This window comes from Nothobranchius furzeri, chromosome 1 (genome assembly GCF_043380555.1).
Source record: "Nothobranchius furzeri strain GRZ-AD chromosome 1, NfurGRZ-RIMD1, whole genome shotgun sequence".
NCBI classification, from domain to species: domain Eukaryota; kingdom Metazoa; phylum Chordata; class Actinopteri; order Cyprinodontiformes; family Nothobranchiidae; genus Nothobranchius; species Nothobranchius furzeri.
Window position 1 is genome coordinate 65,283,757 of NC_091741.1, and position 26,086 is coordinate 65,309,842.

A 26,086-nucleotide genomic window follows, 5' to 3' on the forward strand; every position below is an offset into this window, starting at 1 on the left:
GTGATATTTCCACAAAAAATATTTTAGATAATGCTACTGGGAATTTGTTACTGGGATTTCAGTCAAACTAAAACTGGTTGTGTTTTCTACGCTTTACTAAGCATAGAGCAAGTGCTGTCACTATGAGTTTTTGACTCAGACTTTTGTTTCATTTATATGCTTTAAAAGCCAGTAGATTAATTTTGTGATTTAATTCAAAGTTTTGTTTGTTCTTATTTGCACAATATGATATTGCTATTACTGAGAGCTGTGAGTTTGTTACTGTATTTGCACAAAAGACATTGTAATTATTGCTACTGGCATTTTATGTGACTGTGATTTCAGTCAAACTAAACCTGGTTATGTTTTCTTGGCTTTATTTTATGTGAAAAACAAGTACTGTCACTATGAGTTTGTGACTCGGATTTCTGTTAAAACCACAGTTGGCTATGTTTAGCAGTTTATATTATTTTCACTAAAAACCAGCAGTTAATCCTAATGTCATTTGACTTGTTTAAATAAAAATGTTGAAAATGCAGTGGTACTTTGTTTTAATGGAAAAATATGAGATACAGGGAAATGTGCGGCCCACTGGCAAAAGCCTTATGATAATTTGGCCCAACAAAAAATCTAATTGAATACCCCTGCCTTATAGCCTGGCAAGCCAGACTAAATAAATGTATTATTTACATTTGCAAACTTTGCAAAGCAAGAATTTGGTCTAGTTCACTAGGCTACCTGCCTACGAAGGTCGCAGGTTTGAAACTCAGCTGTGGCCTTTCTGCGTGGAGTTGCGTGTTCTCCCCATGCATGCGTGGGTTTCCTCCGAGTACTCCGGTTTCCCCCACAGATCACAACATGCCCTATAGGTTATAAATTGTAAGTCGCTTTGGATAAAAGTGTCTGCTAAATGAATAAACATAAACATTAGGCACTGTAGTTACACAAACTGAGTTGACCAAAACGGTGCTGTCCTTAGGGATATAACTGCCCAAAGTTAAGATGGAGTCTACCCCTGTGCAGTAGCCTTCGTTTCCATCAGAGGGTAGTGTTTAGTTACTTTTGAGTTAAGTTTTTTTTTCAGTTAAACATTTTCTATGTTATTTAGACCTGTCTTTGGTTCACTTTAACAATTGTTTATTCTAATCGTAACTTCTGTAATTATTTACAGAAACCACACCCACTGAAACATATTCAGATTAAAGATCATAAAGTTGTGGACATTTCTGGAATTAAAGGAACCCGAATAATAATGACTGTTGATCTCTCCTTCATCATATAAGTCACCTGTGCCTTCTTGCCGAGGATAGGAATATCCAGTAACCATCCAGTTTATTACGCATGTCCAGTACAATTAGCTTGTGTTAAATGTTGTAATTTAAACGCTGGGAATTGAAAAACTGGACAACAGTTAATGATCACTGAAGCTCCGCGGGATGTTTCAGAACCATCAGTGATCTGGTGCTTCTCTCAACAGGCTGATCTCTGTTTTCATCTGAATCTGAGTGGGAGTGAGACCTCCGGACCTGAATCCGTGTCAGAGTGATACGTCCTGCTCCGGTTCCCTGACAGCTGCTGTGCGTAACGGAAGACATTTTGAGCTTGGTGCGGTCGGTCCGGTTCGTTAGTGGAGCCCGAGTTCGGGACTTACGCGCTTGGGATTCAGTGTAAAAGAAAACGGGTTTAACGGGAAACCGGTACAGTTGAACCGGCGGATGTGTAATCAGCCACAAAAGATAGTAAAGTCCTAGATGCTAGTTAGTTAGCGTCACCTAGCTGGCCTCCTCCTCTTTCTCCTCCTCCTTCTCGACAGCCTTTCCCTTCTGTCAGACACAATGGCTTTAAAACGAATTTCTAAGGTAACTCAGACTTTCATCACGTTTCATTTCCAACGGAAGTAGCTTGTAGCTTCTGTTAGCTCGTGTAGCAGCATTGGCCTGTGATATGAAATAAAACGGTGGATCTAACGGAGGGTCGGTGCTGGACCTGGTGTCGTTTCTGGATGTAGAGTTCATACGTTCAGGGATCTGACAGACGGGTTCGGGCAGAAATCTGCAGCTAGCGGTTCTGTTCGGCAATCTGCCGGGTCTGTGAATAATAGGTTCTGAATTATTCTGCTGGGCCTGTAGAGAGAAGGCTCAGTGGTTCTCTCGAGATTCACTGAATTCATTGTAAAGCAAAGGTTTGGCGATTCTGTTTGGATCCAGCCTGCGGGTCTGGACTAGATGGTGTTGGGTGGTTCTGTATAGACTCGGGCTGCTGGGCGCGTGAAGGAAAGGTCCAGTGGGTATAGAATATTTTGGTATCCAGAGGAGACCTAATGAGTCCTGTGGCTGCGGAACCAGCCCAAACAATCCACCACCGTGCTGACAGCTGGGATCAGCTGTCGGTGCATTATGGGTAAACATCTCCGTGTTGATGAAGCTGTTTATTGTGTAATTTCATTGATAATTGGCCTCTGACCTAGGGTCAAAACTGATATTTCCTCTTGTGTTAACTCACACATTCTTACACCTGTGTGCTTAAAGGGGAGCTGCTGAGGACTGGAGTTTGTCAATAATATGATCAGCAGCTCCTGGCTTCTCCGGAGGGGTCATGGTCAGTCAGCACTTCATATTTATTCAGATAATTTTTATAAGTTGTGTACCACTGTAGTTGTTACCACCCGCCTGTCTGGACTTTTAAAAGCCTCCTAAGTTCGGTCCGACCTGAAAGATGAGCTGGGTGCCGATCCTGTAAGTCACATACCAACACACAGCCAGTCTAGCACTAGGCTGGAAATATTACCTCTCCTCCCTGACTCAGTCCAAAGGCAGACCTCACATATACCCTGATCCACGACACAGAGTAAAAATAGTTCCTGCTGCTCTCACATCAGTACCAGGATGGGTTTCTCAGAAGAAGGAACTTCAACTCAGAGTCAGGTGGATGGATGGGTTCTGCCCTGGATTTGTTCTGATGCACAGAACCAGTGTTGTGTGGAAATAATCAGCAGTCTGCTTGGTCAAAGACAAGACAAATGGATTGGTTCTGTTCTTTCCCCATCAGTCTGATTAGACCTTTGCTTTCATTCAAGCAAAGTATTAACATGTTTTTGTGGTTTTAGAACCACCAGTGGAACCTTGAAGTCCTAGTGGAACCCATCAAAACTCTGTTCCTTTGTGTTAGATCAAACGGGTTCAGTAGAACCTCTTGGATTCTCCTGTGAAGATGGACTCAGTTATTTATTTTGATTCGCCATTGGCCCAGTTTAACCTGTGACCCAACAGCAGAACCTGCTCCAGTTAACACATGATCTATTTTCATGTTCCATCAAAACCTTTGTCACCTGGACCCTCATCACTGAGGAAGTGGACTTCAGAACATATGCTCCTCTAAAACAGTGTTGTGGAAATAAAAAGCTTTTATTTTGGTGAACTGATCCACTTTCTGTGGTATTTTTCCTGTTTGTATGTTCTGGTTCTGTGTGTCAGACCGATGGTAAATGAGTTACCTTATCTTTACTGCTGTATAGCTACCAGGTGTTTTAGATTGTTGACATGTTTGACATGAGACGAAAGAGAAACAGTAAAAACATCTGAATTGAGATGTTTAACTGATTTCATCATTTAATTGGTTGTAATGTGACTCTCAGCTCGTCTCTCACAAAGTGAGCTGTTTTGTGTTTCCAGGAGCTGACCGACCTGTCCAGAGATCCTCCGGCCCAGTGCTCTGCCGGGCCCGTCGGTGAAGACAGTAAGACCAGAACTTTACTGTCTTCAGACATGAACCTGGGAAGGCGTGTGCTTCAATAACTCTCCTGTCTCTTGTGGTTTTAGTGTTTCACTGGCAGGCTACCATTATGGGTCCAGTAAGTATCAAACAGAACCACACAAACACACTGGTCCATAGAGGTGACCAGAACCTTTTCTAGTGTCTGAAACACACTGAACATAACATCCTTCAGGCTGGCATTATTTGTTGAGAAAAATAAAAACATCAACGTAGCTAAGCAAACTGAGTACTTAGAAAAAAGAAAATAATAACTGAAGTATAGATACACATAGGCAGTAAGCTATTAATAGCTCTTTTTAGAAGACGCGTCATGCCAGAAATTCAGCTTAATACTGCCACCACGGTGTGTCTTATGAACGCACCATAGTAGCATGGTGATGTACAAATTTTGCGGCATTCTTTCCACCAAGCTTGGTAGTAATATTGCCGCAATGCCGGACTTGTAAATGCATATTATCCTTTGGCGCAAAAGAGAGTGTTGTCATAATCACATAGGGAGTTACTGCCGAGCTCTGGCCGGCAACTACTGAAAATTAAAGTAATCACAGGCAGCAAGTTTCTCTTGTTAAAATAATTAGCTCAGATGTGAAACAGGAGCGATGTAGAACTTCGGCAACTCCTCTCCGTTAGAGCTCAGATCACCAGAGATTACACTGGGACTGTGGAGGGCTGCCGCCTTTAGGAGCGGCTTGTTAAAAAAACTTAATGAGCACGGCTTCAATTGCAAAAAAAACGCTGGTTGTGTCCAAGTTTAATGGAAATCTGCAGCAAAGAGACCGCCCCATACCTCTTTTATACTGCCATCACTTAATCTTTTGTAAAACGGACACAATTGTGCCACATTCTGATCATTTATAATTTACCTAAGGCTCCCTGATGTCGGCTCAGCGTTGCGGCAGATTGCCAGCGTTGTTTGCTATAAGAGGCTGTTGTAAACTTTAACCACTAAAAACAACAATTAAAAAGGAAACTTAGGTTTCCAGAAATATGCAGCATAAGTTGTACTAATGTACAACTGGTATTGCACAGGCCAGTGTTTCCGCCACAGGCTCAGGTGTGGCGCCGCACCGCGCCTATGTAAGTGAAAAGTTCTGAGCACATGAACAAAAAGATTAAATAAAGGACTTGAGTACATCTATTTGCTCTTGACTCAAAGAAAAGCTCAAGTCTAAATAGTCCAAAGTTTATGCCAAAGCTGTTTCCAACGAGCCGTCACCATCTTAGTTTTTTCACTCAGTAACATCCCACCCACCAAACTGATCGAGCGCTGTGATTGGCAAGACACAATACTGTTCAGGGCTGCTGGGGCCCTGATGGAATGAGGCTAGCCCAACATGCAGAGGAAATATTTTTTTAATTGCTATGATCTGTCTAGATTTCTAGGCTAAGAGATGACAGTAATTTTGTTGAACAAACTAGTGAACTTGGTCTTTATTAAATCTATTTTAGGAGCCTTAGTCGGGGCTGCGCAGTGGTTAGAGCTGTTGCCTTGCAGCATGAAGGTCCTGGGTTCCCTTCCCGGCCTGGGATCTTTCTGCATGGAGTTTGCATGTTCTCCCTGTGCATGCATGGGTTCTCCACCGGGTACTCCAGCTTCCTCCCACAGTCCAAAAACATGACTGTTAGGTTAATTGGTCTGTCCAAATTGTCCTTAGGTGCATGTGTGTGTGTGTGTGTGTGTGTGATTGTTTGTCCTGTGTGTCTCTGTGTTGCCCTGCGATGGACTGGCTCTCTGTCCAGGGTGTATCCCGTCTGATTGCCCATTGACCGCTGAAGATAGGCACAGGCACTCCTTACCATCGTTTCATTTTCTGTTCTTGTAACATGTTCAAAAACGTGTAATAATAAAACTGGTGATAAAAATCAATGACCAGAAAGAGTTATCAGTTAGTATTTGTTTTAATAAATGTGTTAAAATATCAAACAGCTAAATAACATGATGACAGTAGAAGGCCTCTCTCCCAGGAGGACCACCAGGTAAAGCCTCTCCTAACCCTGGACACCTGCAGTCCTAAACAGAGAAAATCAGATCACAGGTGACAAAAAGGCAATAAACACATTTTTACATTTATCCACATGAGAAGATAAAAATTATATTGTTCACATAAACACTTTTTACTTCATTAAAACGTGTCAGCTGTGTAAATCCCTGAATGTAAAACTACTTTTCACAGCAGAACACAGCACAACTACTGTGGTTGTGTGTGTAAACAGCTTCACTCTTCACCTCTAAGCTGAATAAAAACGCCTCTTTGCTCTGTTGTCCTTAAAACAAATGACAAGTTTAATTCACCACACACACACACACACACACAGGAATAACTGGGACCCGCGAAACAAACACACTCTGGCTGATTTCTGCCTAAAATGTAATTTAAAGAACAAATATACAAACGAAAAATGTCTATAAACTGAACCGCTTTAAGCTTTTTAGGTTTCTACAGCTAGTTTTTAACAAACTTACGTTTAAAACTTCGTAGCTCTCCCCATTTTCTCTTCCTGTTGAAAATCCACAGCCGGCACGCAAAGCATGCTGGGATAGCCTTGTTCTGTGAGGGTACAACAGACCCGTCCTCGAAATGTGGGCGAAGCGAGGACGCGAGAATTGGAATTCGGACAGTACTTGTCGCTGCGCTGTGACGTCATCGACCTCAAAATGCACTCTTACAAGCATCCTTCCCGTGGATTCGGGCACAGTTATTGTCCAGCATTACTTTGAAAGAATCATAAACAGGAAACTGTAACATCAGATGACTGATGGGAGTTTTTGAGGAGGCATCCGGGTTCTCTATAAGGGAAATAAAGTTTGGGATTGTATCATTTGTTGTTTTTCATAAAATTGTGATAATTATTTTTCTGGTAAATTTCCCAAACACACCTTAGACAATATCTACATGTCCTTTTGTGTAAATTTATGACTTCAATATAGGGCTGGGCGATATGGCAAAAATAGAATATCACGATTTTTCCAATATTTTATCACGATTTCGATTTTATCACGATTTTTTATCCATGAATAGCATAACTTCAATTGCGTATAAAAGAAGAGAAACATTGAATAAATAAACATTTATTCATATTAGGGATAATCAACACAGTGCTAACACACTTATATTTTAAACTCACACCAGAGATGATAAAAGCCCTGAGAGAAACAATTACAAAAATCAGTTTTTTCTCGTTTTTCAAGTAACTTAACATAAATTAAAATCGTAAACATATTTAAAGTGCAAACATGTCAATTGCAAACGTATTGTGCAAACATTAACTTGTTCAAAATACTATGTAGCTCCCAGTTGCTCATGTAGTGGATAGTTAAGCTCAAATACGGCTCTGATGTGCGACTGGACCAGAGATCGCTTGTGGTTGCAAATAACTGCGCATTCTGAATATTTTCTGCAACAAGTCTCTAAATAAAGTAAAATTTTTCCAGTGGAGATTGGAGACAACCCATAGAAGCACTGATTTGATCTCATTTCAGAGAAAAATAGAACAGGTTAGATGCACCTAATAAATAAAATTACTAACAAACTCAGGAATCTTTCTTTGCTTCACTGTTCTGGTGCTGAGAATATCACTAATGCGGATCAAAGGAGACACACAGATGAATGCACCTCTTATTATTTGGAAACTACATTTACTGCAGCTGGCAGAGGCAGAGATTTTTTCTATTGATACGCGGATTTACAGAATCATTTTAAATGTTAATAGGGGAAGACTGCAGGAGGGAGCGGTAAATTACAGGAGGTCCCCAACAAAAACAAGAAACTACGAGTCTGATGAAACCCGCTGGTTTTCCATCAGGCAGTCACGGGGCAGCTCCAGCGACCCAGTGACCGAGCTCAGTCCGGTACCGACACCGGCTCGGCAGAGGGTGGACGAGCCGAGGCGGCGTCGTGCTCTGCTTAAGAAGCGGTGTTATTTTCCTGCTTCAGAAGAAGCGTCCAACGTGTTTTTACGCTTTCTCCGAGACATGTCACGTCACTAAGTTGTTAGCGCCGCGCGCTAAGGAAACCCTGCGTTCCTCTTCGGAACGAAAACCTCGTTGTCGCTCAGCCGCGGCGAAGCCATGTTTGCTCACACACAAATGAAAACAAGCGGGGCACTAATATATTACTATGACTCACTCTGATTGGTTAAGGGTCAAACAAAGGCGTGTCATTCGCCTGAGGTAAGTTCCATTTTCATTCAGAGGCAGAAATTCAACAGCAGAGCTGTGAATCGTGATAAAACGGTCTCTCAAAAATGACAGACCGTCAGATGTGTAGATCGTAAAACGGTCTAAATTCGTCATATCGCCCAGCCCTACTTCAATATAAAGATTTTTTTTCCCTTTTTTACAAATTAAACTTTTTTTTTAATAATTCAAGGCTATAATTGTTTTCCTTTGTCAATGTAGTAATTTATAATTTAAGAAAATATCAGTTTTCTTCTCTATTTAAAATTTTCATGATGGGATTCCACCTGTTGTGTTCTGATGAATCATTCACTCAGAGTTTCTCACTTCTGTTGCAGCCCGACAGTCCATACCAGGGTGGTGTGTTTTTCCTCACTATTCACTTTCCAACAGATTATCCCTTCAAACCACCCAAGGTCAGTAGATACTGTTTCCTTTCAACAACTTCCTGTTAGCCCGTTTGTGTTTGACGATTTTCCTGAAAGGTTCTGTCTCCTCTTCCAGGTCGCCTTCACAACCAGAATTTATCACCCAAATATTAACAGTAACGGCAGCATCTGCCTGGATATTTTGAGATCTCAGTGGTCTCCGGCATTAACGATCTCTAAAGGTAAGAACCAAACCCAGGCGCAGTTCACTCTGAACCACTGAAATGGGTTTAATGGAAGAAAAAAGAAAAAAAAGTTGATTTATCAGCTATAGGAGGTTCATAACTCAGTCAGAACCACATGGGTCCAACAGGAGAGAATAACTAGAGTGAATTCAGATAAACCCAATCTAAAAGAGAAATGGGACCAAGTCCAACAGTTCTAATCCAATGGGCTGAATTGAATCATCTCATCAGTTCTTTATAAAATTGTCAAAGGAGAACCAAGCTTTAGGTTTTATTCTCTCCAGTTTAATGTTCTGATCCAATTCTTCTATCTTTTAAAACTTTTTAAAAGTTCTAGTCAGAAATGGGACCCAGTCACCAGTCTTTACATCTAGTTGTCTCAAAATGGAATTAAGGTCCACAGAGAATCAGGATTACTGATCCACCGAGTGGTTCTGATGCTGGGTTCTTACCTCGGTTTCACACCGGAAGCAGCAGTGGCGAAAAACGGCAGTGGAGTGGTTTACTCGCAAACTTCAAAGCAGTCCTTTCACACCGGGAGAGTCTTGGCAGTGGCACGGCTTCCTCTCGGTGCTTTTTGCTGGACTCGCGAGATCACACGAACCCTCAAGACTTCAGGTCACGGTTTGTTTATACAATCTGCCATTAAACCAAAAAGAAGGAAATCATGTTTTATATCGCCGTTTGATGTTGTCCTCTCCACTGCCAAGATTAAAGCCATGAAAACACACCACTGCACTTCTGGAACAAAGCTGTGATCAAATAAGCCGTTAGGTAACATGTAAGCTTCATATATATGAAATTGCATCGCTGCAGTTCTTTTATTTAGAAAATTACAGAGAATTTTACACTGAAACAGTGTGTGATTTCCTGTCTAGTCCCATGTTAACTGCAGAAATTGACATGTCCCAGAAGCAGCTCACGGCAGAAATAGAACCCGGTCCTCTATAGCGGTGCTGCACGGCCTGCCGCTTCTGGGACGCGCCTAGAAATTGTTGTGCCGCTGCTGGTTTGAAACAGTCCATAAACTATAATGGATTCTATTTGAAACAGTGATGTTCCGCACCGTTGGTGCCTTCAGTGTGAAACCGGGGTTAGCAACAGGGGTTCTGTTGTCTCTGAGGTTTACTGAATTTTCATCTAATGTCTCCTGCTAAATGCCATGTTTAGTTCTTTGATCCTTCAGCCAATTGTCTGAAGATCTACCTCTCTGCTCTCTCCTCAGTCCTTTTGTCCATTTGTTCTCTGTTATGTGATCCAAACCCAGACGACCCGTTAGTACCAGAGATTGCACGCATCTACAAAACAGACCCGGTCAGGTGAGGTCCCTCTCAGGTGAAACTGAATCAAGAAACTCACACCTGATATAAGGTCAGATCAGCTGTTTTAACATGAGGCAACAACTGGAGGCTTTAAATGACAACGAGGTGTTGCTGCAGGTCTAGTCAGAACCAACTGTTGGTGTATGACAGCTGGAATTTTCTGATGATGTCATTGGTAAATGATCGGTATTTGATATAGTGCCTTCTAAAGTCCTAGAACCCCCCAAGGTGTTTAACATAGTCATTCACCCATGCACATCAACACCTTGGTGGTGATGAGCTACAGTGTAGCTACAGCTGCCCTGAGGCATACTCACAGTGGTGGGGCTGCCATACAGAGGCACCTTGATCCCGCCGACAAACCCCTGCAGGCAATTTGGGCCAAGTGTCTCGCCCAAGAACACAATGGCAGCAACAGACTGAGCGGGGCTTAAACCTGCAAATGTCCAACTATGGGGCGGACACAACTCTTCTGCCAGTGTTCCCCTGACAAACCCAGGGAAACCACTGATCTGTTTGTTTTGAGCTCATTTTTGTTTTTTGTCTTATTGCTTTTATTGCTTTTTCTTAAAGAAGCTATTTGACATTTTGAGAATTTACATTTTGATTCCTGTTTAGAGTTCTTTTTTCCACTAATGCTTGAAGAGGTTAGTTAATAATAAACCTTTTATTTTTCCAAAACAGTTGTATAATGTTTAAGAAAAGAAATCTTAAAAACAAATAGCCTTCTGATTAGGGTTGGGCATCGACCGATTCAGATTTCTTGTTTTGATTCCGATTCTTTGAAGACATTCCATGTTTTACATGAGTTAGCTAACCACAGGTCCTACTTGATGAAATAATCGTAACTTCAACATGAATTTTAATTCTATGAACAATAACATCACCTTCATTTAGACAAAAACATGTTTTGGAGAAAAAAAGAAAAAGACTTGCAGCACAACCAGTGTGTTTGTTTCTGACCACTACCAAATATGGAAGAAGCCTCTGGGATGAGAGGCTAAATGTCTCCAACATATCCAGAAACGTGCAGCTGTTTTCAGCTAAAACTCTCAGGATGGTCACGTCCAGGATGACTGAGAACTACACCTCCATGCTGCAGCAGCGTTCAGTCAGAACAGAAAGTGAATCTTAAATGGAGCTGCTGTCAGTAACACAGATTTAACAGATTTTAAACATTAAAACTCTCAACAGAAATAGTTCAAAAAGGAAATTAAAATGTTCAGAACTTTGTGTGTGGTTTATTATTATTATTATTATTTATTGTGGCAGAAGCTGGTGTGGCCCACCACAGAGAAAGCTGTTCTAGCATGATGACTTTAATTATTCTACAGGTTATTGTTCAGCCTTCTGACACTCATGCTCTAACACACACACATTCACCATCACTCTTACACTTTTGCCAAATCTAGTTCAAGCACTTTGTGAATTTTCTGTTTTCCATCACCTTATAGTGGTGAGATTTCCACATAAATGAGCAAAACATGACTGATTTATTTTCCTAAAATAACAAATGTTATGTCAAAATTTGATGTTTTTGTGTTTAAAACCAAGTTCAGTTACAGCTTCAAACCCTTTTAAAACATTGAAAATGAAACATTAAAATTGTAGCATTTTCATGGCTTTGATGCACCACTAAGGACCATGTTTATGAAACTATGTTAAATCTAGTGAGCAGACCGGGTCCTCTTCAGAACCCACACTAAAGGTCAGACTAGCCGTAAATAAAACTTCTGCTGATTTTATATTTTATTTTGATCAACTTTAATCATTCTGACTGTTTTCGAGAGTCTTGATGCTTCAGACTAGGGGCGACATGGAAAAAAATCCTATCACGATATTAATTTTCATATTGGTTGATATTGATCAATATTGATTGGTCCCAGTTTCAGACATTTTACTGTAAGGAAGAAGAACCAGTGTGTGTGTGTGTGTATTCCCTGCAGCTCTTCTCTCTGTTTTCTCTCCTCAGGTACAACAAGACAGCTCAGGACTGGACTCAGAAGTATGCCATGTGATCCACCTCCCAGGAGTTACCCGTTTGAGTTTAGCCCCACCCATTTGACACACCTTTTGTTTGTCTCATTTTAAATGCTTTCAAACCGCACTGGTCTGCTGGAAGTGGAACCGATAAAAGTGCTGCGGACTCACCTGGCAGGTGACTCGGCCGTTCCGGTAGGCGGGACTTGCTCAGCGGTGCATGTCTGATTGGCTCATGTGAACTTCTTCTGTCCACCTTTTAAGAAAGAAACATTTCTTCAGTTTGTTCCCGTTTGAGATTTTAGACGAGAGCCATTAGTTGGTCCATCATCTGACCTGGTTCTCCTGGTTCTCCACTTAGAACAAAAATAACTCTTCGCAGCTGATCGGCCCACTACAATTCTGTCACTGGTTCTGTCACCGGTTCTCAATAAAGTTGAACAAATTGCAGCTTCCTGTTGTCCTGTTTTTATTGATGGTTTTCTTTGAGACACCTGAGGAAAATCAATTCATGACTCTGTTTGAATGCAGAATCATCAGAACTCAGATAGATGTAGTCAGCTGCTGGTCTAAGGACTCTGAAAAAACATCACCAAATTCTTCCTGCTGCGATTCTACTTCTTTTGAGCCATTCTTCTTTTATCTGAAACAAAACGGGTCCAGATCAGGTTTTATACAAATAAAACTGAACCGAATCAAATATTCATAAATGTGAAACAAATCCACTAATGAAATGTACTAGGGGCTTTTGTGTGTGATTACTAAAAATAAACAAGCATGTTCAACATTAAATAACTTTTCTGCAGTCTGATAAAAACTGGACAAAATATCAATTATATATTATATACAAAAGCTAACAAAGTAGAAAGAATGAGAAAATGTTATGAACGAACAACTTTAAATATGAAAACACTGGCTGCCTACATCAATATGTGAGCTTATGAAAAAAGAAGCCTTGAGCTACTAATGTTCTGTGGCCCGTTTTCACCTGTGGTTTATTGAGACATTAAGGTATAAATATCCTGGTAAAACTTCTTGATTGGGTCCATTTGACCAGATCTGTTAACACTGCGTTTTAAGCTGCATCTATTTCCCCAGGCTGGAACCTAGACGTGTAGTATTGAGTTGTTCCTGTGCGGGTAAATCACCACATCATCTGCATACATTTGAATGTAGTTGTGGAACCTACTAGATCATTTATGGAAAGGTAAGATGTCAGGAGGACATATGCAGAAAGAATGGAAAGTGGGAGGGGATTATTTGCATTTAATGGCGGTTGGAGTTGGTCAAGAGAATGATAACAATATGTATCTCTTAATAATTTTTCCAGAATAGACATGAGAATGGGTCGATATAAGCTTTTGATGTACGGATGATGAATAGCTAAGGATAAGAGATGTTCAGTCAGCACTTAATCTGTGCGGGTCTAGACTTCAGATAATAAACTCAAAAGAGAAAAACAAACTGCCTTGAAAAAAAGACAAATTACTAGTTACAAGAAGGGCCTGAACAGTACAATGTTATGGAGGTATTTTGGCCATTTACAGTGGGGCAAAAATATTTTGTCAGCCTCCAATTGTCCAAGTTCTTCCACTTAAAACAGAAAGAAAGTGAGACAATCTTTGATATAGCACATCTCAAGATAAAAAATCATGAGCCAATAAATGTAGCCATTCAAATACAACAATGGAAAAGTTACCACTCACCTGAGCTGAGATTATGTTTATGTATTTAGCAGACGCTTTTGTCCAAAGCGACTTAAAAGTGATAATCGGCATATTGCCCTTGAGGCAAACAACAACAATAACATTGAGATCAGTCATGGAGATTAATTAAAAGCTAACAAATCAGGACATGCCGCCATCTTGATCAATGTTAGCCATGGGTGCCACCCATTAAACTTTCATTAGGTTCATTTATATTTTAGCCAAGTTTGACATTGAAAAAACCAAAACGTGATTGTCGTTGGTAAGCACGTGAACCATGCCCTTACCCGGTTAAAGATACAATAAAAACACAAAACCAGGGGTTGGCTCGAAGCTCCGCTGCTAACGGCTAATAAACGCTAATACTTGTCACATCCGGCAACTATCAAAATTAAAAACTGGCATTAACTAAAATTTCTAAGTAATTTATAAAGCTTAAACAGTTTACCTACCGAGAAGTTTCTTTTACAGCTCAAAAGAAGCAACGTTACACGAGGCGAGCTGCTCTCCCCCACCGGCCACCAGAGGGCGACGTAGCCGCATAAACCGAACCAACAATGAACGAAGCTTTTGAAAAACCTGAAAAACATCCTTTAAAATGGGTTTTTAAAAATGTTTATGATGTCAAGTTCCCGTAAATGCAATATAAGAGTTCTCTGAATCCAGAAAGGCCCTCAGATCTCTAAAGTTGAACACAAACAGATACAGGAGTTTAGTCAAATTAAAACTCAACTACTTAAACATATAAAAACAAGTTTAATAAAAACCAGTAACCAGTTAGAGAGCAAACAAGGACATAAATAGCCTCACACACCTGGACTAGATTTTCTACAAAACCTTTCCGTTTTCCTTTCTTTTTACACTGAATCGACCAAAGAGACTGAAGATACCTGAAGGTCAGTTAAGGAAATTAAACACATAATGTTCAGTAAAAAAACATCATAAAATCACATCTTAAAACAGGCAGAGAGAAGAGTTCACGCTTCATGTGTGAACAATAAAGCTACAGATGGAACACAAAAAATTTGAATATGATGCAAAAGTTTATTTCAGTAGTTAGACCGAGAGACCATCTAAAGGCTCAGGAACCCTTTGCAGGTGTTTTGGATTCATTAGCTGATTATTGAGTCTAAAGCATTTTCACAATATTCTGATTGTCTGAGATTTTGAATGTGGGCTTTTCGTAAGCTGCAACCCATAATCATCACAATTATAACAAATAAAGGCTTTACATATCTGGCTTTACATGTAATGAGTCTGTCTTGTTTATTAGTTTCACCTTTTAAGTTGAATAACTAATACAATTAAGTTTTGCACCATATTCTAATTTTTGAGTTTCACCTGTAAATGTGTGTCCATGTGGAGACAGGTCTGTCCGTTTGACAATAGATGGACAACATGTGGAATCAGATCTGATGCTAGGATGCTCACTTGCCTGTTTTATTTGGTAGGAAACAAAGTAAACTCAGCTCAAAACAAAAACCTGATGAGATAATCCATCAGGTGTTTTTGGTTCTGCTCATCTGGGGTTTCTCTCATCAGTCAGGTCCATCATCAGATCTGCAGAATCAAGACCCAACATGGAGACTTTGGTTCTGCTTCCATCAAACCTGTTTTGTTGGACTAAGATCCAAAAGGCTTCTTTACCAAATCGGCAGCTCCGGGTCCTCACCAACAGTGATTAGGTTTCTGGTCCGGTTTCACTCATCTTGGAACTCGTTATTTGTCCTGTTTTTCCCGTTGTTTTGTTACCACTTCATCAGAACCTTTTGATTATAATAATCTCTTCATTTCTGAGATAAACAGCTGATAGCAGATGTTTTTCTACGGGTTTTGATGATTCCTGCAACTGACGAGCTGACATAAACACGAGAGTCATCTAAAATCAGAGTGATCACATCTGTAACTCGTTTGGACTAATCGGCTGAAATTGGTTTGGTTCTGAAGTGTGAGGAAGAACACTTAAATAACAGCAGTTCTGGAACCGAACTCGGTAATCCTGATCCAAACTACTTATTCCGACCGGTTTTCTGCCAGTCCGAAAGAGTCCATGAGCCCATTCCAGGTTCGGGTTTGGGAGACATCCAGGAAAAGACCAGAGAAAGACACAGCAGCAACACCAACAGATCTCCAGCGTGACACACTACCTCAGAGCTCAGATCACAAAGTCCAGCACCTTTTTACAATCGGTTCTGTTTCAGTAGCACCTTTTCCAGCATCATCAGACCCTCGTCTTCATCGCCAAGCTCTGCCTACAGAACCATTTGGTAGCTTTAAAGAGAAGGGACAAATGTCCTGTGAGGTTCTTGCTGGTTAGACAGAAGGTGTTTGAGAACAAGAAACAGGAAGTAGAGTTGCGTCCTTTTATCTTTTTGGTCTGTTAAAACAATGGTTTAGCTTTCAGGTTGCATCTCATTTCGTAAAAAAAGTCTCAAATGCCTGACGAGAATGTCTGAGCGGTGCTAAAGAGGAGAAGGAGACGTGTCTGGAGTCATGGATGAAGCTGCTGACGGACCAGTCAGACAGCTACGCCGTGGAAAGCTCCACCCCGCTGTCACAGACCCCACTGTCAATACGAACGTCCACCTTCAGCTCCACAGCCGGAGTGTGTGTAGGCTCCCCTGCAGACACAAACAAAGCTGAGTGACCTATTGCCATGGTGACGGCTGATGTGCATACAGTCATTTGATGGCCCACTCACCACTCGGTTCCTGGCTGCAACACAGTGCCTCCTCCATGATACTCAGAGCTTTGCACCCACCCACTGATCTGAGAGCAGCAAGCAGATCCATAATGGTGCCACCTGAAACCTGCAAACCAATAACAAACAGGTCTCAGAACTAGTTCTGCTCCAACAAGACCATAAAAAACATCCAGCAGACAGCTTGAGCTCCGCCTCTCTCTAAACTCGCGATGCAATCCTCATCTCCTCCTTCCTACAAAGTCTGAGTAACAATCAGAACCGTGTTGTGAAGCTCTGATATTAAAAAGAGACAAGATCTAAAAGTTGTTACGGTTCAAAAGAACTTCACTTCTGGGCCCAGGCCCTGTGAAAGTTACCTCGTAGCTGTCCAGCAAGGTCTTGGTGGGGCAGGGGCTCAGTCTGAAGGCCATGTTCAGGATTCCAAGACCCAGACTGTGAGCCAGATTCTCCCAGCATCCTTCACTCTCCACTGCGCTGCACACCGCCTGCTTTACCTTCATGTCCAGGCTGGCCAGGTCACCTATGCACACACACACACACACACACAATAAAATCTGTTGTGAAACCGGATCAGACCTTCCTCCCTCAGGTTCTAGAGCTGTGGCAGGTGGAGCTCACCTTGAGGAGGGATGAAGACATGATGAGGAGACTTTGGTTCGTAATCCTTGCCCTTGAGAAGATCCAACACCTAAAGACACAAAGTCACAAACGCAGAGGATTATCACCACCTTATGATTCCTCGTCTGAACTAGGTCTGGATCCAGAACTTGCAGGTGTACCTGGGGGTTGGTGGCCATGCTGAGAGGAGTTGTTCCTGGGATGTAACCTTCATCAGCTTCATTACAGCCTCCCTCCTCGTCCTCCACCTCCTCTCTGAAGAACAGTGGCTCAAAGTTCTCCTTCTGTGGGTCCGCGCCTGAAACAGCTTTAATTTAGCTTTTAAGAAATACTTTTAGCATTTGGATCTGGTCTCTGACCCTCGTCTGCATTTAACTACTTGTTGGAGGGTTCTGCAGACCAGGGCCTTCCACAGAGAAGCAGGTGAAGAGACATCTGACCCAAATGTCCAACCATCACACCTTGATCCTGGTTCAATTCTCCACATATAAAGATTTTTTCATTTGACAGTTCCATTGACTAAAGTTTTCTGTCCTGGCTTTGTACCAACATCCCATCCAAATCTATAACGACATCTCTTCATGTTTCTCAGATTCTATTTGGGTTCTGGTTCAAGAACAAACATAAGAAATCCTGTATCTGGTTCAAACTGGAGGAGGAATCTAAAAAAAATTACTGACCTGCAGCCATCAGGAGAGCCGTCAGCTTGATGGAGCCCCGCCCCGTGGCCACATGGAGAGGGGTGGAGCCATTAAAGGTGCAGCAGTCCACTATGGCGTTTCCCTGGAAACACAAATGCATACTTGCTGCTCTTATTTTGTTAAAATAATACTATGACATTTGATTTCATAGAGGAAATATTTACCACCAAAAAAGAAACAATATGACGGAAACCCCTAAACAAGAGCTTTCATCTGATTGGTCGGTATGTACCTCCAGCAGCAGGCAGCCGGCCAGCGACACGTTATCCATCTCTGTGGCAAGGTGGAGGGCAGTCCGTCCACAACTACGCTCCTGAGCCTCCACATCAGCACCACCCTCCAGCAGCTCTCTGAGAGAGGAAAGCTGATTGGCCAGAACTGCCAGGTGTATGGCACACATACCTGTAACCATAGAGACACAGCACATGAGACCTTGTTTTTCCTTCTGTGTGTGTGTGTGTGTGTGTGTGTGTGTGTGTGTGTGTGTGTGTGTGTGTGTGTGTGTGTGTGTGTGTGTGTGTGTGTGTGTGTGTGTGTTAGGGTTGTCACGATACTAAAATTTCAAACTCGATTCGATACTGGAAAAGAAACTCGATACTCGATTTCGATTTATTGAACAAGTTTATTAAAAAAATAACATTCCTCAATTTATATTGCAAAAATTAAATGTTAAGAATTAAGTGTATTAAGTGCTTAAACCTTTCAAGTATCAGCATTTTTTTAAAACGTGCATACAAAAACTGGCGAAAGTTAACACTTAAAATCATGTATTGCCTCACTATATATACACTATTTGCAGAGTGATGTTTTGCTGCTTAAACTCTGTTTAAGGTGCATTTTTGTCATAAGATGTAATGCCATATGTTTTGTTCTGTACTTTTGAACAATTCTGTTGGTCAATAAAGGGAGAAAACGAATTTCTCCACAGTAGGACAAAGGTACATCTACCGGTAATCTTAATAAAAACAGATTGGCGCACGGCAGTGACGTCATTAAAAGCGCCGGTTAGATTAGCCGCGGCTAGTCTGTTCACGCCTAGAAATCCCAGACTCGCTCCAAACGAACAGGGGAATCACGTTAATGATTCCTAAAAAAAACCTTTCGACATTGAGATGTTTTGGTGCAGACAATGTCTTATTTCGAGGCTGCACCATGGGTGCCCGTCCGCACCCGTTATATGGATATACACTGATGGCGATTCGCCGATGGATCTAAACACCCCGGGGAATCCAAGTAGCACCAAAGTTGTCAACTTGAGTAAACAAACGTACTGCATGCTAGAAATTAAGTCAGGGTTGCAATAAACGGGACTTTTCCTTTAAGCATATATGCGCAAATATACAACTACGTGTCGGACTTGGTATGCTAATTAAGTTGGGCTGTGAAGCGCCTCCCAAATTCGCTGTTTATGTTTTAGTTTATTTATTTGGCAGACAAAACTTGGATCGGAGACAACTTGCGTGGGAAATTGCAATGTAGCCATGCGGCATCTTCTTCTTCTGTTTGTCTGGGAGGCAGAGGCTGCTTTACGGCATCTGGCTGTCGTGCGTGTCGGTGTACTTGAAGAAGGCTGTGTATAATAGTCCATAATATCAATAACACAGGGATGGAATATCTAATTTAGATACCACATTTAGTATTGATTTATATCTAGGTATCGATTTTTTTGACAACACTAGTGTGTGTACCTGCAGAGTTGCAGCACTGCAGCAGCTCTCTTAACTCTCTGCGTCTCAGTAAGAACCCCACCATGCCGCCTCCTTCCTGCTGAGCTGCCAGGTGCAGCACTGTGTTGCCATGGCGATCTGTAAGAGTCGGGTCAGCACCAGCCAGTAGCAGGGCCTCCACTGCCTCCTTCTGCTGAGTAATCACCGCCAGGTGCAAAGGAGTCTGGAAATTGTAGTGAATGTTAAAAGGCTGCTTGAGCTTGGTTACTTTTCTATAGTTTAGATTTCTGCCACTTAGTTGAAATCAGAGAATTTTAGTTTAACTGTGAACTGAATATCCAGCTCTATCCATCAGCTGTTAAAGACTCAGTACCTGGTACAGGTGATTCCTCATATTGAGCACCTCCTCTCCAGGCAGAGCAGACACCACCTGCGTCAGACTCATCAGCGCATCCTGCTGGCTGTGTAGAACAGCCAGGTGCAGCCCACTAACACGAGAGAGAGGCTTTAATTTTACAGAGCAACAGTTACAGGTCAGTGAGTGAGTCTGAATCGGACTGACGTGTCTCCGTCCTCGTCCTGTGCTGCCATCAGGGGGCGCTGCGGAGCCAGCAGGTAAGCTGAATCACCTGTGACAGAGTAGTGAAAGAGCGCATCCAGCTGCCTGCAGGTCACGTCAACCAGCTGATCCTCTACAACACAGAGTACAGATCAAATAAAACATCATAAACTGCAAAAATCACAGCTGATGGGAAAGAAACAAACCTCTGTCTGCTTCGTGCTCCATTCTGACTCTCTCCTCCTCACTCTCCCCCTCCTCCAGCCCTCCAGGCATGGCTGGAGCTCTCGGTCTGTCCCCTGACGAGTCATCGTCTGAATCATTGTCGTCGGCTGCAGTGTCGCTGTCAGAAGCTTCAACACAAAAACACATTTATTTATTCCTTTAGGAACGTATGAAATTCCAGGTGTCCCTGTTTGTGGGAACGCTGTAAAGATCTGCACATTGTTGCAGAAATAAAAACATCAGTCAGTCCTCATCCTTTATCCTCTCCAAGTGGATTGTTTGGTGAAAGGAGGTTTTGAGTTTTGGTTTGATTCCTTACCATGCTTGGTGCCTCCTCCTCCTCCCAGACCAGCTGAGTATCCAGTGGAGAAACCTCCTCCTCCTCCTCCCCCTCCCCCATAGCTATAAGAGGCAAAGCCCTGAAAATATCCTGAAAAAAAAAACAAAGACAATCAGATCACAAACGTTTCTCTGATGAAAACAAAATGGCGCCCTAAAAAGTTTTGGACTTCACCTCCTCCTGTTGCAGGACCTCCTCCTCCTCGGTACAGCCCTCCTCCTCCTCCACCACCTCCTCCTCCGTGACCACTGAAGTCCTGGAAGTTTGGCAATGTCTTCTGCCTTTTCCTCTGTACCTCTTCCTTGTCTGAACAGACACCAGTCTTTGAGCAAGGCATCAACCTCCCATCTCACATTTATGATCAACTAACTCAAAACGAACCGAGGAAGGCTGATCAGGGTGAAACACAGCAACTCACTTTAAAGTCTTTTGCTTTACTTTAGTCGATTTCACAGTAAAATGGTAACAGCTTGCTGCGAGGTTGGCTGCACTAACAGACAAGGATGTAAAATCAACAAAACCATTTTTTTTTTGTCCAAATAACTTTGATGGAGACTGATGACGGGGATGAACTGCCACAATCAATCAAACAGACTAGAAGCCCTCAAAGTCTCTTCGGATTTGCAGCAAAAGTGTTTTTACCAGCTAAGATTAACGTTCATATATTTAATGAGGAGGACAGGGACACGGATGAGTGTGTGTGACGTGTCGATGCTACTTATTGGTAATCCTAATGGATGGATGGATCTTTCACCACGGAGGATCCGCGGTAGCGTTCACTACAGTGAAATAATTATTTACAATTTTATTGCTCCAATGTATGATTACGTGTTAAAATTACGTTATTTCTTTAGTGTGAGCATCGCCGTTCAAAGATCTTCTCATTCCGGTGTGAGAGAAGCAGCTGAACCCGGTGACCCCGCCAGCAACAAAAACTGGTAGAGATCTGGACTTTTTAAAAATCAGCTTCAGTGTAAAGTGAAATGCTGTTTATATGTCATAAATCCAGTGGGTGAATTTTGGCTAAATCAGAAAGTTGTTTGCACCGTTGAACAGCCGCAAGAAGAACTTAAGCTAACGTACGTAAGCTAGTTACCACTTAACTTTCATAAATCCTGGTATCTATGAGCCCCGCCTAGGTGCGCTACTTCTTCTGATAGCATTCCTTCTGATAAAGTAATGCCAACAATCGCAAAAAACGACAACAAAAACTATTTCAGGCTCTACTTTTCCCTTTGTTTAGTACACGTCGCTCACTGTTTACATGCTTTTGCCGTCCAGCATGGTGGACCCACATGATTAGTTGACGTAGGTGCAAAGGGTCAAAATCTGAAGGCAGAGTCAGGGAGGGCGGAGTCAGAGACGTACCTATGACCTGAGGGTGGTAAGTAAAGGGTTTAGGCTCGCTTGTTTCGTTGTCAGATTTCCTCTTCAGCTGGACGAACACCGATGTTGGCTTCTGCAGGTTCTGGTCTCGATACTTCGGAGTCTTGAAGACGATGGCAAACTGTTGTCATGACAACATGTTACCAAGAGAAAACACATCTTATTAAAAAATTATCTTTAACACAACATTTTTATCAAAACTTTAAATGAAGGCAAATTGTTAAAACACAGCCTGTGAAAACTTGCTGGAATCTGACTGCAGTTCAGACATTTTAATCTGCTTAATCTGTTTAAACAGCTTAATTAATTAATAGAACTTTAACTGCCACAATGTAAATTATGTCAATTTGTTTGAATTTATTGTGTTATGTATGTATCTTATTTCCCTGGTCTATTGTTGTTTCTTTTGGGGTAGGAACTAAGTTTCATGCTGTGTTGCGCACGGCCCGTTTTGGGTGACGGAAAGGGAAGTAAAAGAGCATGTGAAAAGAAGCTAAGCTATAACCTATGCAGTCACAGGAATGAATAAATAAGCAGTTTAAAGTAAGGGAAAGCTGTAGAGAAGACGAAGACGAAACCAGCGAATTATCTTTGTTAAGTTTTGTTCCTGAAGCGGATTCACTCCCTTATGGTTACGTGCAGCCAGCGAGTTTGACGGTGGATTAATGGTGTTTTGGAGGAGAAGTGTGAAGGAAGAATAAATCCATCAGTGAATGAAGAACCGTGGTGTCGTCTATTAACCGGAGGGAGCGAAAGTCAAACTCGAGGCCCAAACATGCCCTATCAGCGCAAGTTCGGCAGCTCATCAAGACGGGAACACGGTGGCACAGGAGTTAAGTGCTCGCCCCGTAATCGGAAGGTTGCAGGTTCGAGCCCCGCTCAGTCTGTCGCTGTCGTTGTGTCCTTGGGCAAGACACTTAACCCACGTTGCCTGCTGGTGGTGGTCAGAGGGACCGGTGGCGCCAGTGGCAGCCTCGCCTCTGTCAGTGCGCCCCAGGGCAGCTGTGGCTACATTGTAGTTTATCCCCACCAGTGTGTGAATGGGTGAATGACTGATTGTGTTGTAAAGCGCCTTGGGGGGTTCCAGGACTCTAGAAGGCGCTATATCAAATACAGGCCATTTACCATTTAGATAAGCCACTGTTTAGGCCACACAGGTTCATAAGGTTTTCATGAAGAAGTCTATAAGTCAGACTCTAAAGTTTTGGTCTGAAAAGTGACACAAGAGTTGAAAACTAAGAGGGACTGTGTATAACCTGGCAGCCACGGTGTTTCACGTATATGAATGTGCACTTAAGTAAGACATGTAAATTCATGTTCAGTTGAATAATAATAGTTGGCTCTTAAGGAGCAGAAGTACACCTTGTACATTTGGTAGATATCCAGTTTGTATTTACGGTTCAATGTCGTTACAAGTTCGGTGTGTGACAGGTTATAAGAAGAACTCTGTTAAGTGTACTTACTCTGTAATATGCTACATGGAGAGTGACTTTAGTTAGTTAAGCCCCTTATTCAGCATTGACAAATAGTGTTGCAGCTTGCTCTTGTATGTTGCCTGTGTACAAATAATCAAAATGTCACATACAAGTAAAGAAGCTCAGGGTGCAGCAGCTGCTCTGGAAGAAGAGACCGAGTTAGAGCAGACAGATGAATCAAATATCGAGCAAAATATAGCACCACCTGAAGTGCCTCGTAGAAGTGAAAGAGCCCGGACATTAACAGAAAAGGGAAAGGAGTTTCAGAAAAAGCAAATCAAGGGGCTAGCGCTTCGCTTTGACAGCAAATATGAACGATGGAAAGCTCTAATTAAGGTAGCTAAAAGATCTGTGTTAAAACAGGATACTAGTGACATCCTACAAGAACACATCATCGGTATTCAAAGGGAATTATCTGAATTGAACATTGCTTATGACGACTACCGAAAAATTGATCAACCATCCCATGACATGCGTCGCAAGATGGATAACTGCATCTCGATCACCAAGACTGTATTACGAAATGCTCAATTTGAGATACAGGGTACAGCTGAGGAGTTGATTTGGCCAGATCACAGTTCTGTATTCGCATCTTCAACTTCCAGTGTTTCACTTTCTGCCTCTAATGGTTCTAAAGCATCTTCTATTCGCTCAAATGTATCTTCACTTAGAAGACAAGAAGCTGCTGCCGAGTATGCAGCTACACGGGCTGTACTGCAGATTATGGCTGAACAAGAGGACCACCAAGAGAAGCTGCAAAAGCTTGAAGCTGAAGAGAGGTTGATCATCGCAGACCAAGAAGCAGCCGCATTAGCTCGTCGTCTTGAAGGAGAAAGAGAAGAAACCGAACGCAGGCTAGAAAAAGAGAAACAAGAGGCCGCTCTCTTAAAGAAACAGCAAGAAGAGAATGCGGCAAGAAAGAGGTCTGTAGAGAACCTAAAGAGAGAGCTTGATCGTTTAGAGAATTTGAAAAGGATGAATGCAGCCAAAGCAAGGCTTCAGGTGTATGATGAGAATGAGCTCAGCCCAGCACAAGGGAATGCTCCACAGAGCCTAGATCTACATAAGGTTATGCAGCCACGCAACCAAATGAAATCTGACAACTGGCACTCACAATCACCAAAGGATGCAGTGCCAACACATGTGCTTCAAGACAGCACAGGAGAGCTTGTGAAAGTCTTAGCTGAGGCTATATCAGCAAATAGGCTACCCATTCCAGAGCCCACAGTTTTTAATGGTGATCCACTCAAGTTTAATCATTGAAAATCATCCTTCCAAACTCTTATTGAAAGGAAAAATATTTCAAGTTCAAAGAAAATATTCTTTCATTAAGGGAAGAACGCTACAATCGCTGCAAGACACCATTCAAGAAACCACATCCAATAGAGTTGTACATGATGGTAACAGTGCTCAGACTTCAGCAATAGTTCCTGTTTATGCGTCAATGCCTGGTAATTCAAATAAAGAGGTCCTTGTCTATGCTCTGTTAGATTCACAAAGTGACTCTTCATTCATTCTTGAATAAGTAGTGGATGCTCTTGATGTTAATGCAGAGCCAGTCAAGTTGAAGCTGTCCACAATGTCGTCCAAGGAAACAATTGTACCATGCAAAAGAATCAAAGGTTTACAAAGAAGAGGGTTATCTTCTTCTAAGAAGATCACAGTGCCAACGGTCTACACTCGTGAATTCATACCTGCCAATCGCACACACATTCCAACATCTGAGACAGCAAGGGCATGGCCTCATTTAGAGCATCTTGCAGAACATATTGCCCCACCGAAGAACTGTGAAATCGGTCTTCTTATTGGGTATAACTGTCCACAAGCACTGATGCCAAGAGAAGTTGTATGTGGTGAGGACAACCAGCCCTTTGCACAGAAAACTGACGTAGGCTGGAGCATAGTAAGCTATGGTGATCCAAGTGAAAACTACAGTGATGCAATTGGAGTAAGTCACCGCATCATTAGCTGCGTTTTCATGTGCCTAATTTCCTCAATCCGATTGAAATCTTGGTTGATCGGAATTTCCGAATCTCTGTTCACATGGACACGAACTGAAATGATCCGATCATGCCGTGCGTACATATGCACCAAGCATTTAATCCGATTAAATAGGTTGAGCATGCGCAGAGTTGCCTTTCACGAAAGAAAAATTGTAAACAAACGCCATGAAACGAAAAGAAAAATGTAAAAACAGAAATAACTATTCTTCCTGCTTTCCTGATCCATTTATTCAATTTAATATTTTTATTTAGCTCATAGAAGTTACGTTTTCTTCAGTGAATAACTGCAGATATATGCTTTGCTGCATTTTATTGTTGATTAAAATAAGGGAGGGTTATGTCTGCCTCTTGATCAGCTGGTCCGCAGGTCTGAATTGACAGCTGTTGCGCTGCGGCACAGAGCGGGGGGGGGGGGGGGGGGGGGTTAGACTCATGTTTTATTACTGAGCTCTGTTGTGGCTTATTATTAATAACATGTGACGATCAGCTGAAACTGTTGAGAAAAATCTGTTCAAACAAAATAACAGAAGATGTTCAGAAAGTTTAGAAGCCTGTGTTCATCATTAACGAACCGCATCTCAGGTCATCTGCGTTTACGTGCTTTTAACGAACACGGACTTTACTGTCGTCCAGAGTATTTAACCGAGGACGTTTTCCTACCCAACATCAGCCTCCAATCAGGTCTGTAAAACCCAGATTATCCTGTGTTCTTTACAAGCGTGTCTCCATCACCTGCTGCAGAAGCTGCTGCGTTCAAAGCTGACAGAAACGGGGATCCGTGCGCTGCAACCCCCACGATAAACCTGCGTATTTCCAGTAAAGATTTGAACATCTTTGTCGAATGATTTGTGCAATAA

General features: G+C 42.1%; 2 protein-coding genes and 1 long non-coding RNA gene across 4 annotated transcripts in view; 1 reads left to right on the plus strand and 2 right to left on the minus strand.

Annotated features, from left to right (window-relative positions):
* The window catches only part of LOC139069152 (uncharacterized), a 36,051-nt gene extending 26,943 nt beyond the window's left edge, over positions 1–9,108 (minus strand). Inside the window, exon 1 of the long non-coding RNA XR_011520243.1 lies at positions 8,996–9,108. This is a non-coding gene — a long non-coding RNA (uncharacterized lncRNA). The remainder of the gene's footprint in view (positions 1–8,995) is intronic.
* On the plus strand, positions 1,543–12,295 carry LOC107380908 (ubiquitin-conjugating enzyme E2 2). The gene is made up of 7 exons (XM_015952317.3): positions 1,543–1,838; positions 3,651–3,714; positions 3,798–3,829; positions 8,269–8,346; positions 8,435–8,540; positions 9,769–9,862; positions 11,838–12,295. The coding sequence occupies exons 1-7, from the start codon at positions 1,815–1,817 to the stop codon at positions 11,881–11,883; spliced, it is 444 nt and encodes a 147-aa protein (XP_015807803.1). The 5' UTR covers positions 1,543–1,814; the 3' UTR covers positions 11,884–12,295.
* Positions 12,296–15,871: 3,576 nt separating this feature from the next.
* Positions 15,872–26,086, minus strand: part of nfkb1 (nuclear factor of kappa light polypeptide gene enhancer in B-cells 1) — a 46,835-nt gene continuing 36,620 nt past the window's right edge. For both annotated transcript variants that reach the window (XM_015952294.3, XM_015952303.3), the window contains exons 11-24: positions 21,734–21,872; positions 20,540–20,671; positions 20,345–20,455; positions 20,007–20,153; positions 19,804–19,933; positions 19,615–19,729; positions 19,263–19,464; positions 17,807–17,976; positions 17,554–17,656; positions 17,035–17,171; positions 16,874–16,943; positions 16,612–16,775; positions 16,253–16,361; positions 15,872–16,172 (exon numbers count right to left, since the gene is read on the minus strand). In XM_015952294.3, the coding sequence (XP_015807780.3) occupies positions 16,078–16,172; positions 16,253–16,361; positions 16,612–16,775; positions 16,874–16,943; positions 17,035–17,171; positions 17,554–17,656; positions 17,807–17,976; positions 19,263–19,464; positions 19,615–19,729; positions 19,804–19,933; positions 20,007–20,153; positions 20,345–20,455; positions 20,540–20,671; positions 21,734–21,872 (1,824 nt within the window). In that variant the 3' untranslated portion in view covers positions 15,872–16,077. The remainder of the gene's footprint in view (positions 16,173–16,252; positions 16,362–16,611; positions 16,776–16,873; positions 16,944–17,034; positions 17,172–17,553; positions 17,657–17,806; positions 17,977–19,262; positions 19,465–19,614; positions 19,730–19,803; positions 19,934–20,006; positions 20,154–20,344; positions 20,456–20,539; positions 20,672–21,733; positions 21,873–26,086) is intronic.